This window comes from Melospiza georgiana, chromosome 13 (assembly GCF_028018845.1).
Source record: "Melospiza georgiana isolate bMelGeo1 chromosome 13, bMelGeo1.pri, whole genome shotgun sequence".
In the NCBI taxonomy this organism is placed as follows: Eukaryota; Metazoa; Chordata; class Aves; order Passeriformes; family Passerellidae; genus Melospiza; species Melospiza georgiana.
Genome location: NC_080442.1, coordinates 18,465,102 through 18,491,011, shown reverse-complemented (window position 1 = coordinate 18,491,011; position 25,910 = coordinate 18,465,102). Strand labels below are relative to the sequence as shown.

Sequence of the window (25,910 nt, the reverse complement as noted above, 5' to 3'; positions counted from 1 at the left end):
AACCAGCCCTCAGCTCCCAGTGTTACCCCAAGCTTCCACCTGCACGTGAATTTAGGAGGGAGCACCCGCAGAAAGTTATTTTTTCTGGTTTATGGGGATTCAAAAAACATTTTCCTTTGAAAAAAAAAAGGGACTGTCCTTTGCAAAGGGAAATTTGGGGGTAGAACCATTGGGTGGGGGCTCACTGCTCTGGATCCTGCAGTTGTTTTGGGGGGCTCACATTGCTGGAGCCTGAGTGTGTTTTGGGGGTTCACTGCACTGGAGCCTGGATGTACCCAGTGTTTAATACTCCTTATTACAGCTGGGAATTTCTTTCCCCTGTGGGAAGCATATCAGTGTGGAGGTGGCAGCATTTTTTGGGCAGGACAAAACCGCGGTTTTTGAAACTGCAGTGTGTCCCTGTGCACTGGGGGGTTGCATGACCTGCCTGTCGTGCATGGTGCAGTGCGTGTGTCCCAGTCGCTGTGCAAAGGTCCCCGTGTCCCACGTCCCGGTCCCCGCGCCCCGGGGGATGTCGCATCCCCGCCCTTGTTCCTCCGGGCCGGGAGGCGGCGCCGTGCCCGGTGCGGCGCGGTGCCCGTGGCCGCTCCTGGAAGCGGAAGCGGCAGCAGCGGCCCGGCAGGGCGGCTCGGCAGCAGCGCCGCCGCGGAGCTCCGTGAGTACTGGGGGAACCTCGGGGGCCGGGTAGGGGGCTCCGCTCCGGGGAGGAGCCCTGGGGGCCTTGGGACTCCTGAGGAGGGCGAGAGGAGGCGGCTTGACCCGGGGTGGCCCCCCTTCCGCCCCCGGCCAGGCCTGGCCGCCGCCCCTGCCGTGGAAGGATCCCCGGGTTCTGCCCGCCTCCATGCCGGGATCTGTCCTCGGCCTTGGGGGCGCCCCGGGATGTGCTCCTGGCCGTGGAGGCTCCCCCGGGATCTGCCCCTGGCCGTGCAGGTTCCCCCGGGATGTGCTCCTGGCCGGGGAGGGCCCACCGGGATCTGCCCCTGGCCGTGGAGGGACGCCCCGAGGTCCTTTGTGGGCTGTGCAGGGTCCCGCCGGATCTGTCCCCTGCCGTGGAGGGAGCCCCGCGGTGTGCCCGCCGCACCCCGGGACCTGCCCCGGCCATGGAGGAACCCCCGGGAGCATCCCCCGGGCTGACATTCCCGTGCCAGGTGGCCGTTCCCACTGCCATTGGCTCGTTAACGTCTACTGCTCTTCGGTTTCTATCCCTTTTCCTGCGAGATGTAGGTCGGGTTAAGAAATAGCAGCATCTGGGGGTAGGTGGGGAAAGGAGGTTCTTTGTTGGAATTCTTCAGATGAAACGAGATTTGCAATTCAGGTTTGAAGGTTCATTGTCAGCTCCTGACGCTGTCTCGAGCACAGCACTGCTCAGTGCCTGCCTCGGATCCTTCTTCCATTTGGACAGGGCTCTTTTGTTCTGGATTTTTGTGCTGTAAATAGTGTGAGCAGAAGAAAAACCAGTGTTTGTTTTGTTTATGTTGCCAAAGGTGAAACTAAGCTATTTGTGTTAAGATGGGTTTGTGTCAAGGTGCAGATCACATCTTTTTCACTCCTTTGGGGAGATGTCTCAGCTGCTCTGGAGAGCCATGGAGGAGCCAGTCCAGCAGAAAGCTCTGCCAGCTGCCCAAGCCTGTGCCTTGAGCTCCAGCAGTCCTCAGTGCCTGTTTGCTCGAGGGAAATGCTTTATTTAGGCTGTGTTAGTGTTTTCTCAGGCCAGCATGCTCTGCCCCAGCAGCATACACAACACTTGTGCAGTCTTTCCAGGCTATATATAGACACCCCCTCCCTGCCTTTGAGGATTGACAACCCTGCACCTTGGGCTCTCCAGGAATGAACTATGTGACAGGAGTTCATAGCTCGGATCCTTTTGGAGCTGCCCTCAGCTCTGGGATTTACAGTGGGAGGACTTGGTTTCCTCTTGCCAGACGTCTGGGCTGACAGTTTCAGCTCAGATACACTTTGTAAAGCCCTGCAGGAAGAGATATGTGCTGAATTAACAGCCTGTTGGGCAGATAAGGCTTGTGTTGCAGATAAATCTGTTTGGGAAATGCTTTTTTCTCTGTGTCCCCTTCTGGTATTTGTAGCTGGGACAATGTAATAGTGGTGATCTCTGCTAGACCCTTCTGAACTTAGTCTGAAAGGAGATACAAACAAACCCAAGAAGTTATGGGAGAATAATGGGAATAAGGACAAGCTGCCTAAGCCTGTTGTGTGGCCTGATGGTTCCAGATCAGCCACCAGTGTTATTTCTTCTGAGCCGTTGTGTGTCCCAGCTCTTGCTGCTCTCCTAATGATCCCCTCCTCTGGTATCAGTGCAGTGAGGTGATTTGTGGAGGTCTTGGAGGGAAAGAAGCAGGTGGGAGCTTAAAGGGGAAGAATTTATCCACTTCGTGACCTAACATGAGTGGTTGGTATGTGTGGGCACGGGAAACACAACAATAAATCTGTGGCTCCATGAAGTTTTTGGTCCCTTCTGAAAGGCTGGGTGGTGCCAGCCTGTTTTCCAGAGCAGAAAAATATTTCCTAGTTCTCTTCCTTGTGCTGTGGGTTTTATTCCCCATGTGAAAGGATGGTTTTCTTAAAGCATTTCTGCCATGGGGAGCATTTTGGGAGTGTGCAGTGAGGGTTTGCTGGAGCTGAAGCTCTGCTGCTCTGTTTTTTCCAGAAACATGCAACATGGCAGCAGCCATGGAAACTGAACAGCCGGGCCTGGAAATCTTTGAGACTGCGGGTCGTGAGGAGCAGGTCCCGAGGGAGGAGCAGCCAAAACTGGAACCTTTCTATGTAGAGAGGCATTCCTGGAGCCAGCTTCGGAAACTGCTCACAGACACACGGAAGTATCATGGGTACATGATGGCAAAAGCCCCTCATGACTTCACCTTTGTGAAGAAAAATGACCCCGAAGGACCGCATTCCGATAGGATCTACTATCTGGGTGAGCTGGCTGTGGCAGTGTCACTGCAGGGCTCTCTGGGATTGACTGTTCCTGACAGCTGGCTGTTCCTGGCAGTTAAATCTAAAGGGATTCCATGCCACACTTGCTGGTCAGAAGTCATGATTGTGATTGTAATAGCTCATTAAAACTTGTGAGTTCATCTCCTGTGGGAGTGGCATGATTGGAGGTGACCCATTAGGCCTGGAAAGGAGCTGGGAAATGTCCTTTGGGGCATGTTCCCAGGCTGGAAGTCTGTTCAGTCCCTTTTCTGTCACTCCAAGTCATACTCTCTCCAAAAGCTGTGCAGGAGCTTTATCTCCTTTCAGAGATAAAGAAGCCTTTGCAGAAAGGTTTATCTCTTTTCTCTTATTACAGCTGTTGGGTGGAGCCTTGTTCTCCTTCAAAGCTTTCTTCCAAAGCAGAGATTTTAAGTGTAATTTTGAAAGTCCTTTGTGCCTCAGCTACCGATGGAGCAGGTTTTCCAGGAATCCAGTGGGGAATAAATAGCAGCATAGGTCAGGGGCAGCTTAAAGAGTAAATACTTTTCTCAACATTTTTGGTCTTAATAATAAAAAACTTCATGTAGTTTGTTCTTGGATTCAGTGCCTCACTTGTGCATTGTTTCACTAATTAATGTTCACTTGATAGAAGTGATTTGGCACCATAAGTGATACTGTGAGCAATCCTCTGAGTGGTGTTTTGGAGCAGGTCTTGTGGTGGGGGAATGCTTTTGTCAGGACCTGCAGTAGCTGAACATAAATCCATGAAAACCTGGATTAGAGAGAGAAGCAATGGCTGAAGCAGAGGACTAAGAGTCAAAGCCATTTTCTAGCCCCAGTGCTTGTCACTTAGGCTACTTGCTTAAGCTCAGGTTTGTGATTCACAGAGTCTTTGCATGTGCTGTGCAGTGACATAGTCAAAAAATTGCTTCTCTTTTTTTTTTTTTTTTTTTCACAAGATGGGGGTCATAATCCTTGGATAATGCTGAGTTCAAGCACATCATGGGTGGGTTGAAGTTGATTCCCCTAGGATGAGCTCTGCTTTCCCAAGTGCCACTTCCTGAGCTATAGATCTGGCTTGGCCTTCCCTTGGAATACTCCTGGCTCTCTCTGGGCTGATCCTCATGTGTCTGGGCAGGAGCCTTCAGAAATCTGAATATCACTGAGAGAGAAGAGCAGGACAGGGATGTTCAAACCTCCCTAAAGGTCACAGTCTGTGTATCCCAGACAGAGGGATTGGCACAAAAGCCCTCCTTGATTTATAAAGCTTATGGAGTAAAAGGGCAGTAAGAAGCACAGAGTGCTTTGAGCAGCATGGGGTAAGCCTGGGTGTCATTGTTCTCTGCCTTCTGTGCTCTGTGACTTGCACTTTTGTGAAGCAGGGAATTCCCAGAGTGAGGCTGCAGTGCAGAGACCATCAGTACTTCTGCTGGTAGGAAGGGCCTGGGAAACTGTTCCTGGGCATCCTATGAGAGTGTTTGGGTTATTAACAGAAAGCTAATATACTTTTTTTTCATCTCATTTTCACAATAGCAATGTCTGGGGAGAACAGGGAGAACACGCTCTTCTACTCTGAAATTCCCAAAACCATAAACAAAGCTGCTGTCTTGCTGCTTTCCTGGAAGCCTCTTCTGGATCTTTTTCCGGTGGGTCCTGGTTTCTTTCTTGCTTCAAGCATGTGGGATTTGGGGTTTTCATAGTGAAAATTTGAAGTTTATTGTCTTAGAAATGTAAAGATTCTCCTTGTACATGCGAGGCGTGCAGCCATCCCAAAATGAAGCACAGTTTTCTCCTCAGTGTTTAGAGTTCCATCCCCTCTGTGTGCTGGATGATTCCTTTGCTGGCAGAGATGACAGGTGCTAATTTGCATCAAGTCCTGTGCTGTGAGATCCTGGGGATTGCTGAAGGAGCCTGGAGTCTCCAATCACTTCCCTGCTGTCTTGCAGGAGAAGTGATGATTCCCCCAAGGATCAGTCAGTGGCTCCGTGACTCATGCTGGAGCAGAGGATCCCTTTCCCACTCACTGGGATGTGGATTCCCTTTTCCCTGCTGCACATAGCAAGCCTGCACCATCCCATCCCATGCACCGTGGCAGGCTGGAGGAGGTGGGACAAACCCCACATGGAATGAGGTGGATTTTTCCCCGTGTTATTTCCCGGGGCTGTCAGCCAGACGTGAAACTCCGGCTGTGCTCTCCTCCCACCAGACCAGTCTCTGCATGTCTGTGAAAGTGAGCAGAGCCTCTCCTGCTCATTCTAGAAATAACAGACCCTCAGTCTGAGCTTTCTTATACCAAGCAGTACTGGGAATAATGCCGGCCTTGCTATGGTAGGAGTGGCTGTCAGTTTATATTTGTGTGGGATCTGATCGTGGCCTACAGCTACGAGTGCTGATGGCAGAGGCAAAGCAGGAGTGGGCTCCCAGCCGGCAGCAGGATTCTGGAGGAGGAGGAGGATGTCTGCTCAGCCATCTGCTGCTGGAAGCAGGGTAAGGCTTGCAGAGCAGAGGTGTTGATTGGGCTTCTCTGCCTGTTTTCAGGCCATCCTGGACTATGGGATGTACTCCCGGGAAGAGGAGTTGCTGCGGGAGAGGAAGCGGATCGGCACCGTTGGGATCGCCTCCTATGATTACCACAGAGAGAGCGGCACCTTCCTGTTCCAGGCAGGGAGTGGGATTTATCATGTCAAAGATGGAGGCCCCCATGGATTCACCGTGAGTTTCCTCCTTTGGCTTGGAGTGAGAGCAAAGAGCAGACCAGCAGCAGTTATTGCACTGGCACAGGAAGTGACCTTGATAACCCTGGAAACAGGGTTATCCACAGGGGTGTGTGTCCATGGTAGTAGATACTCAAATGCAGGGCTATAAGAAGTGGTAAAATTGTGGCAGCAGGGCATGACACCAGATTGTTTGATTTTTCATGACTAGCAGTGTCCATAAAAAGCAACAAAAGGCTCTGTGCTCTTTCATGGAGTCAGACATCGCATCAGAGACAACTTTTGTCCCTGGGCTGCAGTTTCCAAGTCACTGTTCTGTGGTCAGTGCTGAATGTATTACACCATTTTTACACCATTTGACTGTACAACTTGCAGAACAAGCAGCCTTCACTCTGCTGAAGCTGGCCTTCAAAGCTGAAATTATTATTATTATTAAAGCCTGGTGTTTGTCTAACCCTGTTGTCAGGGGTAATTTACTGTATCTTGAGTTGCTTTTAGAGGACAAGGTTGCATGTTCTGCCGCCCTCTCTTAGGGTGCTGTTTTTAAGAGAGTGCCAGGCTTCTCTACACAAGCTCCCCTCTGTTTTGGGGCTGATCCTCAGCTCTGGGGAAAGAGGCCTGGTGGGACCATAGCAGAGGCACAATTTTCCCTATAAAATATCTGCACAGTATTTTTCTGTGTGTGAAGTGGATAGATTTCTCTCTAAACATGTATTAGAAGTCAGTGTTCCACTGCTGTGGTCTTCTGAAATCCAGGTTACTCAGTGGTGTGTTCCTGTGTTATCATATCTTACTGTGTTTCTTTTTCTTTTTCATTCCAAATAGCAACAGCCTTTAAGACCCATTCTGGTAGAGACCAGTTGTCCAAATATCCGGATGGATCCCAAGCTTTGTCCAGCTGATCCAAATTGGATTGCATTTATCCATTGCAATGATATCTGGATATCTAATATAGAATCCAGGGAAGAAAGGAGGCTGACGTTTGTGCACAATGGTAATGCATCCTCAATTAAATCCCTCTACCTCCTCTGCACTTGTTCTTGCTAGACTGCATTGAGCAATGGCACTAAAGGTTCTTCTGAAATGGGGGCAATGGCCACTGTTTTCCACCTTGTTTATCACATTTATAGACTTCCTGTAGTGCAGATACTGTGGGATGATTCTTTTCCCTGCTCTGTGCAATCTGGCAGAATGAGTTGTTTGTTGGATGCATATGGAAGGGCTCTTCTCCTGAAACACAGCACATTGCTTTTCACTGGAACAGCCTTTTTTGTGTGGAGGAGCTGTGGGTGGAATAGAGCTGGAGGAAAGTTTCTGTCAGTGAAACCAGGCTGCAGAGACTTTTAGAAACAATTTAGGCAGTTTCTGAATAGCACTGGGGCTTCTGCTTGCCCCTCATACTCAATAACTTAGGTTCTCACTTCTTACCCTCTTCAACTGTGTTTTAGGCATTTATCCTGGAAGAAAGAAAATGGGAAATTGTGGATAAAATACTTTTAAAATCAATTTAATTTTGTATTTAAACTATATCATTTAAATTTTAGTAAATTGAAATTTCCAACACTTCATAATAATGCTTTAGACTATTTAAATGCTAAATATTAAAATATTATGTAAGTACAGTAAAAATAAACTGTAGCAATGACTCCTTCTCAGATGATAATTATTTATGGAGTGCTGCTAAGTTACCTCCAGGGTAACAGGAAAAATATTGAAGCCCTATGGATATGTCATCCTGTTGAGATGTTATGTAAGTCTGTTACTTTTGGTTCGTACAGTGAATGAAATACTGATGCTTTCACTTTTCTGAATGTTTGTGTCTTCAGTTTCAGTCCTTCAGAAAGGTTTGAGGTTTTGATTTTCTTAAGTTGTAGTTCCAATTCACTGAACTCAGGTAGAGAGAACATTTTCTTTCCTTGCCTAATTGAGAGCCTGATTAGGTAGAAGTAAGAAGAGAGAATATCTTTCCTTTCCGAAAAGAAGCTGCCATGTCAGAGAGGATTAAATCCTCCCTAAATACATGAACAGAGAAGGCTGGAAGCAGAAAACAAATCTGCTGAGAAGTCAGATTTATTATCATGTACTTGTTCCCTGGGGGTGAACTTGGGCTGTGTTTGGGATAATGCAGAACTGGTTTGGTTCTGCAGCACATCATGAACTAATTCTTTGTGTCTTTTTTTAGAACTGGCCAATGTTGAGGAGGATCCAAAATCTGCTGGCGTGGCTACTTTTGTGCTGCAGGAGGAGTTTGACAGATACACTGGCTACTGGTGGTGCCCAAAGGCTCAGCCCAGTAAGTGTGGGGATCCAGGGTGTCTGACAGGCCCTGTCCAGTGCACAGCTCTCTCTTGCTCTTACTTACCTTTATGCAATTCAGAAACTGTCTCCTTTGGAGCTGTCTATATCAGTGGGCAGATTACAGGGGCTTTGTGAGCACTGGGGGGAGAGGCTCCCTTCTCACAACAGTGGTGGGAGTTGTAGGAGTCTCAGTGTTTTGCTTAATGAAACATGAGTCACAGGCTTTATTGGGTTTTTCTTCATCCTTCCAATCAGCTCAGGCTCCTGAGAGAGTATTGATGCCTGCAATAACTGATAATTCTGTTCTGTAATTCTGTAATGTTAATTCATTTACAGCACTGGATGGGGGTAAAGTTCTTCAAATTCTTTATGAAGAAAACGATGAGTCAGAGGTGGAAATTATCCATGTCACATCACCCATGCTGGAGACAAGAAGAACAGATTCCTTCCGGTACCCCAAAACTGGTGAGACCCTGAACTTACACCCCTGTTTTATTCCATGTGCCTGACAGCAGTGACTCTACAAGCCTAGAGCAGAGAAGTGTTGAGTAGTCTTTGAATTGGTGTCTAGGTGGTGCAAATGTGTTTGGGGAAGCTGCTCTGGAGGCTGGGTGAGTCACTGGTGACTGTGCTGATACTGAGGGCTCTGGGTGTCAGGAGTTGGCAGGAACCCTCTCTCATTGTCACTGTTTGAGCCACTCTCTGGGATCCTGGACGACCTGAGTTGTTGAGGAGTTGATTGTCGTTACAGCCCTGTGTTTCTGGGGGAACAGCTCCAGAATTACAGCCTTTTGGGGTTTTGGGAGGGTTTCTGTTTAGTTGCTGGCAATGCCCTGGCAGTTCAAGTTCTGGAGGACTCTGATCTCCAGGACTGCTCTTGGACTTTGAACAGCAAACCTATCCTGGTGCAGCCTGCCAGGAAAACCACCTGAGGTCACATTTGCACACAGGTGGGTGGTCCAGAGGCTTCAGCAGTGAAGGGCTGAGGGCAGGCTTGAAGTGGAGTGCCACTGGAAGCAGGGAAGTGGGATTTAAGCAGACCTGCTGAGGGCTGATTCACTGTCAGATGTGGGGCATGTTTGAACAGTTCAACCTTTTGAGATGTCCCGCTGTCACAGCAGGACACATTGCTCAGGTAACAGTGGTTTGCTCTCTTTCCTCGCTCCTTAAATCTTAGTAATTGGCTGACGTTCTCAAGCTGCAGAATTCAGTCATATCTTGTCAATTCCCCAATTCACTGGAAAAGCTTTTCCTGATTTACTGCTTGTATCAAGGATAGAGGAAGGCTCAGTGTGAGGCTGGGAAGCAAGAGGTGACACCTTGTGGTTTTTTGGTGTTTGTGAATGCTCAGATTTCTGAGAGTATTTTGCCATGGCTCTATATAATGCAAAGAAAACAAGGTAACAAAAGCCCAAATGCCTCAAACAATATGTAGCTTTATTGTCATAATGGCACTGGTGATGGCAGTAGGGTTTTAGGTGTTTAGTTTTCACAGATGCTCTTTAGGACTGGATCACTTTCTATGTACCACCTTGGAATAGCAGCCAAACAGTGAACCAAAGCTTGCTCTGCTATCCCAGTCACTCCTGAGCATTTACATCCTCCCTGGAAATGCATCCACCGACTGTGGGAGAGAGGACTCACTGGGACAGTAGTGTGACTCTTGATCTGTTTGCAGGATTACATCCTCTGGATCTCCCCACATTTGCAGTTTCTTTTTTCCCTGCCTGGTTCTGTGCTATCTCTCAGACATGCAGGCTATTTGATCCAAGAGCATTCTGCTGTTTGCCTTTTCCAGTCCTGTATGAATAACACCACAATAATACACAGCAAACAATTGATGCCTGACTGTTAACATCTGTTTTTATAGGTACAGCAAATCCAAAGGTCACTTTCAAGATCTCTGAAGTGACAATCAATGCAGAAGGCAGAGTAAGTCTATGTTCTGTTTGTTTGCCAAATACATTTAATTGCTGTGATTTTACTCTTTTTTTGTAAAATTAATTTTCCAGTTCAATACAGAGGAACTTTCCTGGTTGTGATGGCTTCCTGGCTTCTCTGGGGGCAGTGCCCTTGGCTCATCTCATGTGCAGATACTCAGTGTGCAGCAGTATTTCTCAAGGCTGTGCTTTTCTTCGCTACCACTGGTGTGTGAGCTCAGCTGCAGAGCAGAGTGTTGTAGGTCTGGGTGGTTAGACCTTCTTATGTGATTGGTCTCTTGATTGGCTGCAGGTATTGGGAAAATTGGATTGCAAATACAGTATGTCACCTTACAAAAGCATGAACATATGGGAAGAGATTGAACTTTGCTTTTGCCCTGGGATGTTTTAAACAGATGCAGAAATTTCCACAGCACAGACCTGTCCAAGATCTTTGGACAGATGGGAAATTAATCTTATCAAACAGATACATTAGCAGCCATAAATTACTGGAATTCTCCCAACTCTTGAGCTACTTCAGCCATCAGCAGTCACCTGCTGGGATAGTGATGCTGGTGTCAGCCAGTACAGGCAGGGAAAGCCTTCAGGACCCTTTGGGTACCACTGGGACTTATTCCCAAGCCCAGCAGGGACAGACTGCAGCACTGCTTTTCATGGATTAGAACCACATTGATAACTGGGTGTCATGCAGCATGTTCAGCATCTATCCATGCAAATCCTACAAAAGAGCTCGGTACAAATCACCTCCCCTTTACAGAGGGGATCTGAGAATTCAAATGAGTTGTGAGAGATGAATGATGGGTTTGTGAGCAGCATCCAGATTTCTCTGGTCCCAGCCCTGGCTGTCCTGGCAGTGTGCAGCTCTCCTGCTGTGCTGGGGTCTGGCTCCAGACGGGGTTCAGTCCCCTGTGGTGCAAAGGCTGAACAATCTAAATTGCATGAGCTGCACAGAGAAAGTCTTCTGTGTCCAGGCTCTTGTCGTGCATGAAAAACTGGTTGTGGGGGTTCATCTCAGTGTCACTGAATTGCTGCTTTGTCAACAGATTGCAGATGTTGTGGATAAAGAGCTAGTTCAGCCCTTCGAGATCCTCTTTGAAGGAGTAGAGTACATTGCTAGAGCTGGGTGGACGCCAGAAGGAAAATAGTGCGTATGTTAATCCTGTCTCTGCTCAGAGGGTTTGGGGTCATACAGTCAGAAGCAGATTGTAGTGGTCTCTGTCTTCTTCCAGCTTAAGCCTGCTTTCACTTTTACATTGCTACCAACTTGTTTGTGCAAAGGGGACCATTTTTCCAAAAGCCAAACCAGAGCCCTCCTTGTGTCTTTCTCTGCTCCCTGGCCCTACTGCTTTGGGTTTGGGCACTCGCAGCCTTTGGTGTGTGTGTCCTCTCAGCATCCCTGTGAGAGAGAGTGCAGTGCTATTATCCCCATTTTACAGATGGGGAACTGAAGCCCAGAGAGGTTAAGTGCCTTGCCATGGTCACGCAGGAAGTCTGTGGCTGAGGAGAGAAATGAGCCCAGGTCCCCCAGGCCCTAGGCTAGCGCCCTAACCACTGGACCATCCTTGCTGACCAGACTTACTGATCAGAAAACCTGCTGTAAGTGCTACTTACATTTGCATGTCATTTTAACCCTGTAGATGATGTAGTACAGTGTTTCTAACTCACCAGAAGCTTCTCCAAAAGGATATTTCACTGAAAGGGTTGTCCAGCCCTGGCACAGGCTGCCCAGGGCAGTGGTGGAATCACCATCCCTGGAGGGACTTTAAAGCTGTGTAGATGTGGCACTTGGGGACATGGTTAGTGGTGGGCTTGGCAGTGCTGGAGGAATGGTTGGACTCAATGATCTTAAGGGTCTTTTCCAACCCAGATGTTCCCATGGTTTTAGAGAAGTGCACTCCTCCAGGTTTTGAATCTAAGGATGGCTTTCACCTTTTTAATTTCTTTCCCATCCAAATCTGAAAGAAAATCCAGGGACACATTTGCTATATTATCCTGCTTTTTGCAGGATTATTGTTGGAGCTACATATAAAGCCATCAGAATATGGCAGGGGCTGCTGCTGGTCCCTTTAGGTGCCGGTGTTATTCTCTGCCAGGTGTAGATCCAACAATAGTATTTTCACAAGGACCTTGAAATTTCAATTGAAATTTTTTTCTGCTTCATTATTCCTTCTGATTTTTCTTTTCTCTTTCTCCCTTGAAGCACAATTCAAATCGGGGAGAATAGCATGAGTTAAACTTTTGAACTTGCAGTGCTTATGCAATATTAAAATGAAATGAAATAGGTTCTTGTATTATGGAAGAGATTTGTTTATGTGGGTGAAATTTTGCACGTGACTTAATCTGCAATTGAATATTCTTGACTCCCTCAAAACACCTAGTGCTACTGAGTGTCTGCTGGGATTTTCAGACCTGTGCCATACTCATGGTTGCATGTTATTTTCTCTAATATCTGTGTCCTCAACAGCATCTGGTCCATCCTGCTGGATCGCTCCCAAACTCGGCTTCAGATAGTCCTGATCCCTCCTGCGTTATTCATCCCCACAGAAGATGATGCAATGGAAAGACAGAAACTTATTGATGCTGTACCAGATTCTGTTACACCTTTCATTATTTATGAAGAAACGACAGACATCTGGATAAATGTAAGAATTTGAATTTCAGCTTTCTCTGACAGTTTGTAGCATTTGAGCACTGTTGATGTTACTGTGCTGCCAAGGGGATTGATCCCATCTTGCAAGTTCTGTGCATATTCAATGCTTCCTGCTGTAAAAAACAGGATGCAGAGAACAGATTTGGGAGGTGAAAACAGACCTGCTGTGCTTGAGTTGATGCAGTACTCAGAGCCTGGAGCAGAGCCCAGGGCTCTGGGTGTTCCCAGGTAGCCCCTTCCCCAGTGTCACTGGCACTCTCCAGCTTCTTGGTGCCAATTGTTAGCACCAGCAGTGCCACCAGATGAAATATTCTCCAGGCAACAAACATGGATCAAGATGGCACTGGGTGAACAGTCCTGAGAGTCAGCTAACAGGCACTGAACCCCTCCTGAACTACATCTGGTCTGGTGGAACAGATGAAGGGTGTGATGTTCTGGGAGGTGAGCTGCAGGGCCTGTGCTGAGAGCAGTCATGTGTGTGCCTGGTCACTGCTGTAAACTGTGCCTCTCCTCACACTGCTGCACAGAAAGATGCTGTCTCTGCAGTGACATCCCGTTGGAGGCGTGCCTGGGAGCCTCAATCACTGGCACATGGTTGCATCTTTCAGAGAGCATTTGCACAAAGCCTTCCAGTGAATGGTCACTATACTGCTCTCTTAGATACCACATTCTCTCCTTACTGACTGGTTTCAGGATGGTGCAGTGAGTTTCCCTTTCTCCATTATTTTTACTGTCTGAAGTGGTTCTTGACTGGCAGCTCATACTGTGAAGAAAAATGCTCCCAAGTCCTCCAGAGATTGTCCCTTGCAGCAAGAGCTGGCATGTTGATGAGTGGGAAGATGATGTCAGCTCATCATTCTTTGAATAATCCTTCACTTGCAGGCAGCACAGGACAGAGGTCTGCAGAGCTGGACCCGCCTCTGTGTCTAAGCTAGAAGGGCAGGTGCAGAAAAACTGAATCAGTTTGGTGACCAGGATATAGAGTTAGACTGGCAGAAGGCTGGAGCTGCAGGGATGTGGCACTGGCTGCAGACCCCCCTGGCCCCACGTGTGACTGGTTCTCCCAGTAAGGAACAGTGCTGCATCCATTTAGCCTGGACTGCGTGTTCTGAGTTGAGCAGCAGGAGGAACATATTTTGTGTGACTGCAGAGTCCTGCTGACAACAATAACCCACTGTTCTGTCTCCTCAGATCCACGATATCTTCCATGTGTTCCCTCAAAGCCACGAAGATGAGATCGAGTTCATCTTTGCCTCCGAGTGCAAGACGGGCTTCCGGCACCTGTACAAGGTGACGTCGGTTCTGAAGGAGAGCAAGTACAAACGGTCCTGTGGGAGCCTCCCTGCTCCGAGTAAGGGAATTGTTCTGGGGCTTTAATTGGGCATTTGTTGCTGGCCTGTGAGGAAATAAATGTCCTTCCAGCTGGCAGGAATTAGGGTCTTATTGGAAACTTCTGCTATTGTCCAGGAAAGCACTTCAGTGCACAGTCATTCCTCTGGAAATTGTACAGGGGTTATTCTGTTTTCAGCATGCCTTAGTTTTAACCCTGATCCTTCCTTATGGACTAGAAGGAAAAGTTTCCAAAAACCAGATGGGAAACAAGCTCCCTGTGATACTGTGAGACATAGTTGGTTTTCCTCTTCCCTGCTGGAACTTGGTCTTGCTCAGACGCAGGAAATTGCTGTGTGCAAAGCTCCCAGAATGGTTTTTTCCACAGCATGTGTTCTTAAATTCACAGTTTCATGCTGTGATACTTAATTTACTTAGTATGTGTTGAAGGCACCTACTGACCTCTGTATGCACAAAAAATACACTTAATTTTACTAGAGGTTCTAGTTTCATGCAACTGTTGCGGGTCTTTTTCCCATATAGCATTATATCTTGGGCTGATTCGATTTCTCTAAATGCATCTGACTTCTTTTCCTTGCTAAACCTCCCTCATTCTAAGGGAAATAAAATCATCTTATTAAAGCAGGGTTCTTGCAAAATTCTCCATTTTTAACAACCCATATTTCCTTTGCCTGCCTATTATTCAGTATATTTCTATGCAAGTGACAAAATATTTTTAGTAATAAAAATCTCTGTACATTGGCTATTTGCAGGTGACTTCAAGTGCCTCATCAAAGAGGAGATAGCAATTACCAGTGGGGAATGGGAAGTGCTTGGCAGACATGGATCCAATGTAAGTCTTGCTCTTGCTTCATGGATATCCTGCCACACACACAGCAGGGAGATGGTTCCTTGGAGGGATCAGCATAAATCTATTAATCCAGTGTGGTTTTAGCCAAAATACACAGTATTTCTGTTCTGTGTAACTTGTGAACTTGCACAAGGAGGGAGGGAATGGTCCCCAAACCACTGCTCTTCTAGCTCTGAGCTGGATGAATTCTTTGAGCATTTGAATCAAACTGTCAGAGTTGTAGACAGTGAGAACAGTATTTTGGTTTGTCCCTTGCAGATTGCTGGGCTCTAACTCAGCATTATGGAAGTGGGGCAGGAGGGACTGGGGGAGACTTTGGGGTGGTCGAACTGGATATTGAGGGATGTGCTGTTTGTTTTGTTCCTGGCAGATCTATGTGGATGAAGCCAAAAAGCTGGTGTACTTTCAAGGCACAAAAGATTCACCTCTGGAGCATCACCTGTACGTTGTGAACTACGAGAACCCCGGGGAGGTGAAGCGCCTGACGGAGCGTGGGTACTCGCATGCCTGCTGTGTCAGCCAGGTACCTGTGCCTGCCTGGGCTCAGCAGACAGGGCAGTGGTGATACATAATAAAAGCAGATTTTAGGGTTGTGCCCTCCTGTACGTTGTACAGTCAGTGTGTAAAACCATCCTGGAAACCAGAGTTGGCCTCCCGGTTCCATTGCTCTCCAGCTCACTTCAGGCAAAAGGAGCTGGGATGAATTGTTTGAAACTCTTTGAGCCTGACTCCCTGCCTGCAGTGGACTAGAGAGCAATCACCAGAGGAGATGAGCCTGAGCAGCATTGGCTGGAGTTCCAGGAATCCATCCATGGCCCAGAAGAAGGTGTGTGACAAGCTCCTCATGCCACTCTTTGATTTTCAGGTGTGTCTTTGGGTTTGGACTGTAGTGTCTCAGAGGCAAAAGTGCTCAGATTTCTGGTTTAATTTGGCCCTTAAGCATCTTCTGAAAGATCTAAATGCAAAATAAATGATCACTTGCTTGTGGCTGTGCACTGAGGAGTCCAAGGTGTGTTCTTTTTCTCTCCAGGACTGTGACATGTTCATCAGCAAGTACAGTAATCAGAAGAACCCCCACTGTGTGTCACTGTACCGGCTGACAGGATCAGAAGATGATGCAGCTCATAGGACTAAGGAGTTCTGGGCTACCATTTTAGATTCAGCAGGTAATGGCATGAGTGAGGAACAGAAAAAGGACAAGCAGGATCACAGGATGAAAGATATCCCAGTGTATGCTTGCTTGAGATTTGCTGTTGTGGCTGACCAGCCTTGTCTCTGAAACTCAGGCTTTTATGAGGAGTTCTGTGAAGTACAGAAGGGACATTTTCAGCTCAGCAACAAATGGATATAAACAGACCATGAAGGAATTTAGAGTGGAAATTACCAATTTTCTCCTGCCAGTTTTAGTTCAGGGAGGGATTTAAGTGCACTCACTTGCTCTGTGTGATGTGCCTGCTAAAGAGTGTGTTCCTGGGGAGGGAGGTGCACTTCTTAAATAGTGAGTGCTGCTGCCTACTCGTGTCTTCATGAGACAGCTCTTGGGCTGTAATCTTCCACTGGGTCTCTGTTGCCTTTCATTTCTCCTTACCTGAGGCATACTCCATGTCCTGTGCTTTCCATGTGTTAATGTAGGGAGTCCTAAGTGGGATTAGGAAGGGATGGGACATCTGTAATGGCTGTGTCAGGGGAGAAGAGTTACTGTCATTCACAGGAGAGCAGGGATGGCAATGTGATAGGGCTCAGAGAGCTCACCTGGGGCTGGGGCATTGCCAGTCTCTGCCTGGATCCAGCTACACTCACTGGAAAGTGTGGGAGAGCTCCCCTGGGATTGCAGTGAGACTGGTGAGAGGACAGTGGTGCAGCAGAGCTGTGTTACTCATCCATTCCTGTTACAACCAGGCTCTCTGTTCCCTCCCATGGTAGGTCCTCTCCCTGATTACATTCCCCCTGAAGTGTTCTCCTTTGAGAGCTCCACGGGGTTCACACTGTATGGAATGATGTACAAACCCCACAACCTGCAGCCTGGGAAGAAGTACCCCACAGTGCTCTTCATCTATGGAGGCCCTCAGGTGAGTTGGTGAGCAGTGGGATGGGCTGGCAGGGATCACTCCACTGCTCTCCTGAGGAACACTTCCTGCTCTGTGCTGAGGGCAGCAGGTGACATTTTGCCTGTTTGGTGAGTGGGTGCTTGGCCAAAGGTGCTGTAAGGATTCATTGTTCCCAGGTCATGCATCCAGGCACTGCCACTTGTCTGAGGACAGGTATGGAGTAGCAGAGCTGGAACTGGGACAGAAGGGATTTAGGTAGTCCTTGTTCCCAGTTCTGTCTCACTGGACCTCAGCTGAGCTCTTCATACCTGTGACACAGAATGGCTTGTTTTACTGGGAGAGGAGTTTATTGCATAGCAGAGAGAGGGAATCCTGCAGTAGGGATCTTGAAAACATTGCATTATAAAATTGTTAAAAGCACTTAAAGGAAGGTAAATATAAATAAAACCTGAAATTGGATTAAGAGGTGACCTCTGGCTTCTGTGCTGCTCTTGTATTCCAGGTACAGCTGGTGAACAACCGGTTTAAAGGAATCAAGTACTTCCGACTGAACACCTTGGCCTCTTTAGGCTATGTTGTCGTTGTCATTGACAACAGGGGCTCCTGCCACCGAGGGCTGAAGTTTGAAGGAGCCTTTAAGTACAAAATGGTAAGTGGGCTCTGAGTCTGGCTCTGTTCTCAGCCAGAGATGGGTTTGAGTGCCAGTGTTACTGGTGCTGAAGGAGCCCAGCACTGCCTGTGTGACACTCCTGGGGTCTGGGGACAGGAAGTGTGTATCGGTGAGAGTTGAGGGAGGAAAGATGCTTGATGTGGGAAAGATAAAATGTCATGGTTTGAGGTTGTGAACCAGCTGCAGCCTAAGAGAAGGGTGGTTCATAATGAGGCTGTGACTCCTCACAGATACAATTTGCAGCTCACATGAAGCAGGGCAGTTGCATTCTGAGCATGGATCACTCCTGAGTACCAAAGCTCTGAATGTGGCTACCTTGGGCAATCCTGAGAATGTAACTTTTGCCTGTAACTAGCAGAACTTTGTCTTTGCCCTGCCAGGGACAGATAGAAATCGATGACCAGGTGGAAGGGCTGCAGTATTTGGCATCACAGTACGACTTCATCGACTTGGAGCGTGTGGGCATCCACGGCTGGTCCTACGGAGGCTACCTCTCCCTAATGGCTTTAACACAGAGGTCAGATATCTTCAGGGTATGTTCATGCATTGAGTACTTACTCTGGTGGTGCAGACAGAATTTTTCTTTTAGTAGTGTGACTTCCATGGGTGGTGACAGCACAAAAACCTTGGAGTTTGCTCTAGACAAGCTAAGACACAGTGCAATGGCTGTTTCATTCAACACTCTTCTGTTTGGGTGACTTCAGAGGGAAGTTGCTTTTCTAGCAACTGTTGGACTGCTGAGCTTGCAATGACTTAGTTGTGCTCCTGTACCTCTCAGCTTATCTGTGCTGAAGGTACCTTAGTTAGTGTCAACTGCTGCCCACTTCTTGCCAGCTGAGCTCTTTGTGTTGTGAACCAGGTAAGGGAAATTATCCTGGTGAAAAACAACACCTCATCCTCTGTTTGGCCCTGAGAGAGTAGTTCCTTTGCAGACTGATCTATTCCCAGATCAAATTGCCCAAGCTGCTGCATAGCAGTGTGTTCTGAAGCAGCCAGGAGGACAGCCTGGGGAGGGGAGAGGTACTGGAGAGAGGTTCTTGTGCCTGCCTGACTTTAGACAACTATAACAGCCAGACTGCCTTTTGGGTAGCGGTGTAGGAAGAGCTGGTTATTGCCCTTGAGATGTGTTTTGTTCTTTGTGGCTACTCTTGCTTTCTTTAAGTCCAACCTTAATATTTCTGGGACATTTAATAATTACTTGTCTCAATCCTTTAACAATTGTTGTATTTCTACCTTTACACCTGCCTTGCAAAAGCGTTTTAGCTGATTTTGTGGTGGTTTTTTTTTCTGGGTATTTTTTTCCATAAGCCTCTCTGCGAGCTGGTGGTAGCCTTGCAGGATAGTTTGTGGAATCCTAGGGTAGTTTGTGCATGTTTATGTTAGACATGCAAATGGGCCCAAACCCACAAAACCTCACAGAATGCACTTCCCTCAGCATCCCTTGCAGGGGATATGCTTAGAGTTGCTTCCAGTTTACCTGTAGGCTCTTCCTGGTTCTCAGCACACATGGATGGTAGCTGAGCTGTGCTGTGTGTGAGCTGGGGCAGGGACAGCAGGATTGCTTTGCTCCTTCCACAGTTACAGTGGGATGGAGCCGAGGAAGGGAAGGACGTGGCCAGCTCAGGGGGCAGTGCTGACATTACCAGCTGAGGGGGCAGTGCTGCCATGCCCAGCTCAGGGGGCCATTCCCAACTCAGGGGGCAGTGCTGCCATGCCCAACTCAGGGGGCAGTGCTGACATTACCAGCTCAGGGGGCAGTGCTGCCGTGCCCAGCTCAGGGGGCAGTGCTGCCATGCCCATCTCAGGGGGCAGTGCTGCCGTGCCCAGCTCAGGGGGCAGTGCTGCCATGCCCAGCTCAGGGGGCAGTGCTGTCATTCCCAGCTCAGGGGCAGTGCTGACATTACCAGCTCAGGGGCAGTGCTGACATTACCAGCTCAGGGGCAGTGCTGCCATGCCCATCTCAGGGGGCAGTGCTGCCGTGCCCAGCTCAGGGGGCAGTGCTGCCATTCCCAACTCAGGGGGCAGTGCTGCCGTGCCCATCTCAGGGGGCAGTGCTGACATTACCAGCTGAGGGGGCAGTGCTGCCATGCCCAGCTCAGGGGGCAGTGCTGACATTACCAGCTGAGGGGGCAGTGCTGCCATGCCCAGCTCAGGGGGCCATGCCCAGCTCAGGGGGCAGTGCTGCCATTCCCAACTCAGGGGGCAGTGCTGACATTACCAGCTCAGGGGCAGTGCTGCCGTGCCCATCTCAGGGGGCAGTGCTGCCATGCCCAGCTCAGGGGGCAGTGCTGCCGTGCCCAGCTCAGGGGGCAGTGCTGCCATGCCCAGCTCAGGGGGCAGTGCTGTCATTCCCAGCTCAGGGGCAGTGCTGACATTCCCCTCTCTGTGGCACTGGCAGGTGGCCATAGCTGGAGCCCCCGTCACGCTGTGGATTTTCTACGACACGGGCTACACGGAGCGCTACATGGGCCACCCGGAGCACAACGAGCAGGGCTACTACCTGGGATCCGTGGCCATGCAGGCTGAGAAGTTTCCTTCTGAGTGAGTTTCCTTCTGGCTCTTGTCTTCTTTTTCCTACCAGGAAAGTTCAAGCCCCATAGACACATTTTTATCTCCCTGTTCTTGGTATTTCTCTAATCACAAATGCTCACATTAAATAATATTTAAAAAAATAAAGAAACCAATACACAACACTACTAAACTTAATACTCAAATGAAGTTTTGCATAATTACAGACCATTTGCTGTAAGCCTTTTTATACTATATTTTATGTCTAAAGAAATGACAAACATATCTTAAGTTTGATTAGCACTTTAGAGCTACATTAAGCTAAGCAAAAATTAGTTAATTGGGATGTTTTTCTATGTTCTGAGGCTGTCTCAGCAGAGCACGATGGGCCATGGGCTTTCTTGCGGAAGAGTTGAAATCAGCAAGGTTTAAGGCCTCATATTGTCCAAGCTAGGAAGCATTGCTGAGAAATAAATAAGATATTCAGATTAAATGTCTGTCTGTAATATGCATGTGCAGGAAGAACTTTCAGAGGAGGAAGGAGCAGGTTTGAGAAATGTGTCTATCCAGAGCAGTTTACAACTGTGAAATTACTGCTTTCAATGCAAATACTCTTTTCTGGGGAGTGTTTTTGTAGGGGTGTGTGTGGACTGTGAAATGAGTGGGATGATGTCTAGAACTGTTTGTCTCTTGCTTTCCCAGACCAAACCGCTTGCTGCTGCTACATGGATTCTTAGATGAGAACGTTCACTTTGCACACACCAGTATTTTGCTCAGCTTTTTGGTGAGAGCTGGGAAACCCTATGACCTACAGGTAAGGCCAGAACCAGGGTGTAAAGGTAATAATGTGTGTGTCTTGGAGGAGTCCAGAATTGGAACTTGTACCATGGCTGTGCTGGACACCTTGGAATTCTAGGAGTAAAATTGTAGCATTTGAGCCAAGCATTTTTTTAATGTTAATATTTTATGAATTAACAAAAAGAAAAAATGGGCAAATAAGCAGTTAAGGCTGTTCCTGAGAAGATCTGCACCTGGAAGGCAGAGCAGCAGTGCTCATGAAGGGTTCCGCATTTAATTAAACCCTGGTGGCTCAGTGCAGGTGGAGGCCAGGGATCCCACACCACATTGCAGAAGTGGGAATGTGCTCTGGCCAGGAGCTGCCTCTGCTCAGCCAGGCTGATCCCCTCCAGCACAGCTGGATTCCAGTGGGTTCTCCTGAGTTCAGACAGTGGAGGATGAGGTGTGTCAGTTCAGGTGCAGAGTTTTTGCAGGGACATTCCATGGACATGTGCAGTGTGGCTCTGGGACTGATTTAGACATTGGCACCTTCAACTGGCGTGGATATTCATGACTTCATTTTCCATTTCAGATCTACCCTCAGGAGAGACACAGCATCAGGGTGCCTGAGTCGGGCGAGCACTACGAGCTGCACCTGCTCTATTACCTGCAGGAGAACCTGGGCTCTCGCATTGCTGCCATGAAGGCCATGTGACTGACCTCAGAGCTCTGCTCCACAGCTGCTCTCCGGACAGGGAGGTGTAGCAAGCTAGAGAGAGTAGAATGGAACGTTGCTTTCTGGTGCCTGCCACACGTACACACCCTCACAGACACTTTTTTAAAAGTCAATTTGGTGCCATACGGGAAATTAAAGTACGCTGATCTAATAACTTTAGTTATTAAACTTTAGGTTTAAGCTGTAAATAAAATCCAATGTCTGTGGTATAATACAGTACCATGGGTGTTCTCTTGGGGGATGAGCTGAAACTGAAAATAACGTACTTCTATAGCACCAGATCTTCACTTTTTAGAAGAATTATGGCATAATTGATGTATTTTTACAGTGTGTTCCTTGGTATCTTATTACATTATACTGGATGATCTACTCACTACACAGCAAGAATTTACCTGAATGGTTACAACTTTTATTAATTTTAAATGCTATCATATAGCTTTTATGCTTTGTGAAAAGGGATGTGTCTCACTCCTTAGAAGGTGGTCACAAGTTGGACACATCCCCTGTCTAGATGTTAAGTGTTTTTTAAGAAGAAAGACTTTTAAGCTGCCTCTTAAGATATTTAAAGTTTGGATTTAGATCAGTTGATGCCAGGTTCTTTGATTCCTTCTCCCGTAGGATAAATCATTCTCTTTTCTTCCAGCAGCTTGAGAACCTATCCTGATTGTACTTGATTTCAGTGGAGAAGTGAATTGATACTTTACTGTGATATGGGCATAACAATCTTTTATTCTGAGGTGCAAACTAACTTAAGTTAAAAATCAGAAACTGTAAACTTTCAAACAAGCTTCCAAGTGCATCCTGTTGAGATGTTTCCCTGATGTTCACTCTGGAGCTGGGTTTGCAATACTCCTTCCTCACCCTTACATCAGCATGATATGTATGCATCCTGTTACAATGTAGAAATTCAATACTCTTATTCCAGGGTCTGCAGAGTATGTGTGGGGAGACCTTACATGTGAGGCAATATGAGCTGTTCTGTTGACCTTCCTCATGTACAAGGGGCTATTTCCCAGGCTCATGCCCTGTCCAGTCCCCTGTTCCTGGGTCCTTTCTAGCACTACTGTGCATGATGATGATGATGCTGTCTTTGAGAACCCCTTTCTGTACAGCTTCAGGTAACCCTCAAGGAATTGCAGTCCCAGTTGTGTTTTTGCTACTGAGGTTTTAACTAAGCAGCAGGCTTGGCTGAAAAGCATAAGAGTATGAAGGCACTTTTAACTGGCAACAGGTAATTTAGGCTAGAAATCCATAGAAAATTTTTTTCTTTAATCCAGAAAATTCTCCCTTTGGGACTTGCCTCTGAGACTCTGATAAGTTTTAATGGTTTTCTTAGAAACCCAAGAACTTCCTTTTCTTTCTGTTTTGGTCCTAGAGAGAAGCAGAGCATGATTTTCTTTTCATCTGCTGAAAATCTGGAATCGGTCTTTACGCTCTTAGAACTCCACATGTTGTAACCTTGTACTTTCCTGGATTTTGTACTTGATCCCAGAACTCTGGGATTTAGCAGAGTCTGGCTGTATCGGATCAAACTGCATGGTTTTCAGTTAAACCAGGAGAGCTGGGGTGGTTGCATGGCTGTAAAAACCGTGTGTGAGAACAGGATCTGGTTTTTGGGATGCACAAAGGAGCCAAAGACAACAGGCTGCAGGGAGCTTCCTTTGCAGTGGGGAGCCTTGGTTCGGGCTGCTTGCTGGTTTTCAGATTTAAACCACCATTAGCAGGTCAATAACGGGTTGATTTTGGGAAGGAGGCAGAGAAGGAGCCCAGCTCCAGGAATGTCTTCTCTTGATGTCTTCTCTTAGCGGTTCATTGTGGCTGAAGCAAGGGCAGCGTCCCTGAGGAGTGTTACAGTCAGCACCGAGAGAGGAGCACAGGTGCAACACAACAGTGGGTAAAGACAAAAATAAGCTGTTCCTCTGGAATTCCATTGTGTTCCCAACGTGTTTATGCTGTATTATATATACATATATCTATATCTGTTCATATATACATATATGTATAAAATTACCCATGGATAGTATTCACCTTTCCCAAGGTTGTTTATATTTTGTTCAATATTAAATTAACTTGCTTTTTTGGGATCTTTTTGTTCTTTTTTTAGAGGTGATTACCCTTGAATGTAAATGTATATTATTTTTAAGATGAAATTGATCCTTTTGTTTAAAAAACAGAACAAAAATGGCCTTCATCAAACAGTGCTTTTTTGGGGGACTGAAGAACTAAACATTGCGTGAGTAAACTGGGCTGGATTTGGATTTGAGGCAGGATGTGATTATAAGTGCTGACATAGAATTTTTAATAATGCATCCTTCCACTGTTTAAATATATACATCAAAAAGCTATTAAAGTACAGTATACTGTAACTGCTCTGTTTTGCAACATAAATTATGGATTCTTTCTTTTTACCATTTTCTTTTCTTTTTACTGTAGTTAAGCACTTTAAGACCCCGTGCTCTCTTATCCTGTGGAAGTGCTGGAAGGATTTATCACCAGAGTTTTGTAGTTCTTGCAAAAGGGGTGCCTTAGATGAAGTCTGATTCCAGCTAAATTCCCAGTGGAGAAAGGCCCCGTTGTATCAAGACTGCAGAGGTAGGAAGGTGTTAGTGCTGAGGGACTTTGCATCCTTAGTTTTGGGGGGAGTGGTGTTCCTGCACCTCATATGGGGAAGTGTTGGCCTGGCCTAGGAGCAGGACAAGGCTGTACCGTACGGTCCTGGAGATGGGAATGTCACTGAGGTTTCCAATCTGTTTGATATTTGGGATTGTACTTCATCACTTCCTGCATGTTAAAAAATCTCTTGGTTAACATGAGTTTTAAGCAGAACTGATGAGATCCTGGGGGAGCAAATGCAAGGGAGGTTGTGGAGCAAAAAGCTGTGAGGAGGAACCTTTGCTGTGATTCCCAAAGCAGAGGTTGCTGTGTCCCAGTGGAGGCCCCTCTGCCTTCCAGAGGCTCTGTGTCTGCCCTGCTCTGAGCAGAAGCAGGACTCAGCCTTCCTTGCATGGTGGATATTTAGTGTCACAGGTGTCTTTGACATGAATGTTTTCATATGTTTAAGAACATATATGAAATATGGGGATCTGAGTGCTGAGATGCTGAAGCTGTAGTGTGTTGGTGCAGGCAGTTTCCTGTCTTTTGAGGTGCTTGGGTTTGGTTATGTTTGTTCCTGGTGAAAGCACGTTCTTTCACCCCATTTTAGTGCAGCTTCCAGTGATGCCTTGTCAGTGTGGGATGTGCAAAGCTGTTGGGTTTCACCCCCACCTCCTTTTGTTCTCAATGATCTCTTTTTATTCAGAACACAGTAAAATTAGTATCTACCCAGAACTGCGTAATTTTTACAAATTCAATGGAAAAATGAGCTCAAAGCACCAAGCAAAGCTTTGAAAATAACTAACTTCATTGTATTAGAATGGAAAATGCATTCCCTACTTACTAGTGGCATTTGGAAATAGGCTATGGAAAAACTTTCTGAGTGGGATAGTGTAGTAATGCTTTAACCCTGGAGAACCTGTGCCTGAACCTGGGTAGGAAATTATGGAGAATTCTCACACTCCAAGTTCCAACCCATATTCCCTGCCAGGAGAGGTGGGTTGTGCTCCTGCTGTGTGTGTCTGTATATCTGGCTGTCCTGGTGCTGCTGTGACACCCAACCCTGCCCAGGCAATAACAGAGTTTGAGTAAGGGAAACATTGGCCAGGTGAGGGCCCTGCCTTGGGCTGCCTGTTTCCTTGAGTGCCAGAACCCCACAGAGACTTTCCATGTGCCCCTGTGGAAGGGGCAGAGAGCTCTTCCTGCGGATTTTCCTTGGCTGTTCTGCACAGTAGAAGTTCAGGTGTTTAATTTGAGAACATGAAGTGCCTGCTGTTTGTGTTAACAGAATTGCATGTCTCACTCCAGTGGGTTTATTGGGCTCCCTCCCTCCCCTCCTGAGCTCCATGGCTTTTAATCATGTAAAGTGGAGACATTAGTTTTGCTGCGTTTTATTACAAAACCTTTGTTGCAATAAAGATGCTGCTAAATAAATTGAATTAAATGTTGGGTTTTTTTCCACCCTATTTTCAGCTGTCTCTCTCCTTGATTTAGGAGAGTTGTGCGTAATTAAATCTGTGCCCTGGTTCTGCTGTGGAAAGCAGCAGTGATGTGTGTTTGATGCACGTCGGGTGTTCCACAAAAGCATCTGCCATGGTTCCTGTCCCTTGTGGTTCGGGAGATGGATACCATCAGAAGGATCAGGCGTTTCCTTGGCACAGCCGTGTTCCCTCTGCTGTGTTTCCATGTGAATGCTGGTCACAGCCCTCGGCAGCCACCAGCTGGAGCTGTCGCACCGGGGACTGCAGGCGCAGCCTCGCCGAGGTGGGACAAGTGCCACGGGGAGGAGGTGGCCCCGGTGCCCCGGCAGAGGAACGTGTGTGACTGGAATGAGCAGTGCGGGAGA

The 25,910-nt window shown here is 47.3% G+C and overlaps 1 protein-coding gene across 1 annotated transcript; it reads left to right on the top strand.

The window, feature by feature from the left end:
* Positions 1-615: 615 nt before the first annotated feature.
* Positions 616-25,500, top strand: DPP8 (dipeptidyl peptidase 8). Its single transcript, XM_058033489.1, has 20 exons — positions 616-655; positions 2,663-2,932; positions 4,465-4,577; positions 5,470-5,643; positions 6,471-6,639; positions 7,828-7,938; positions 8,280-8,408; positions 9,814-9,875; positions 10,927-11,027; positions 12,348-12,525; positions 13,725-13,884; positions 14,636-14,715; positions 15,104-15,256; positions 15,764-15,899; positions 16,657-16,802; positions 17,284-17,430; positions 17,832-17,984; positions 19,850-19,992; positions 20,662-20,773; positions 21,329-25,500. The coding sequence occupies exons 2-20, from the start codon at positions 2,674-2,676 to the stop codon at positions 21,449-21,451; spliced, it is 2,649 nt and encodes an 882-aa protein (XP_057889472.1). The 5' UTR covers positions 616-655; positions 2,663-2,673; the 3' UTR covers positions 21,452-25,500.
* Positions 25,501-25,910: the final 410 nt, after the last annotated feature.

Coding starts and splice junctions, on each gene's coding strand:
- DPP8 (XM_058033489.1), top strand. CDS start 2,674: ATGGCAGCAGCCATGGAAACTGAACAGCCGGGCCTGGAAATCTTTGAG. Junction 4,578..5,469: donor CTCTTCTGGATCTTTTTCCG/GTGGGTCCTGGT, acceptor GCCTGTTTTCAG/GCCATCCTGGACTATGGGAT. Junction 7,939..8,279: donor GTGCCCAAAGGCTCAGCCCA/GTAAGTGTGGGG, acceptor ATTCATTTACAG/CACTGGATGGGGGTAAAGTT.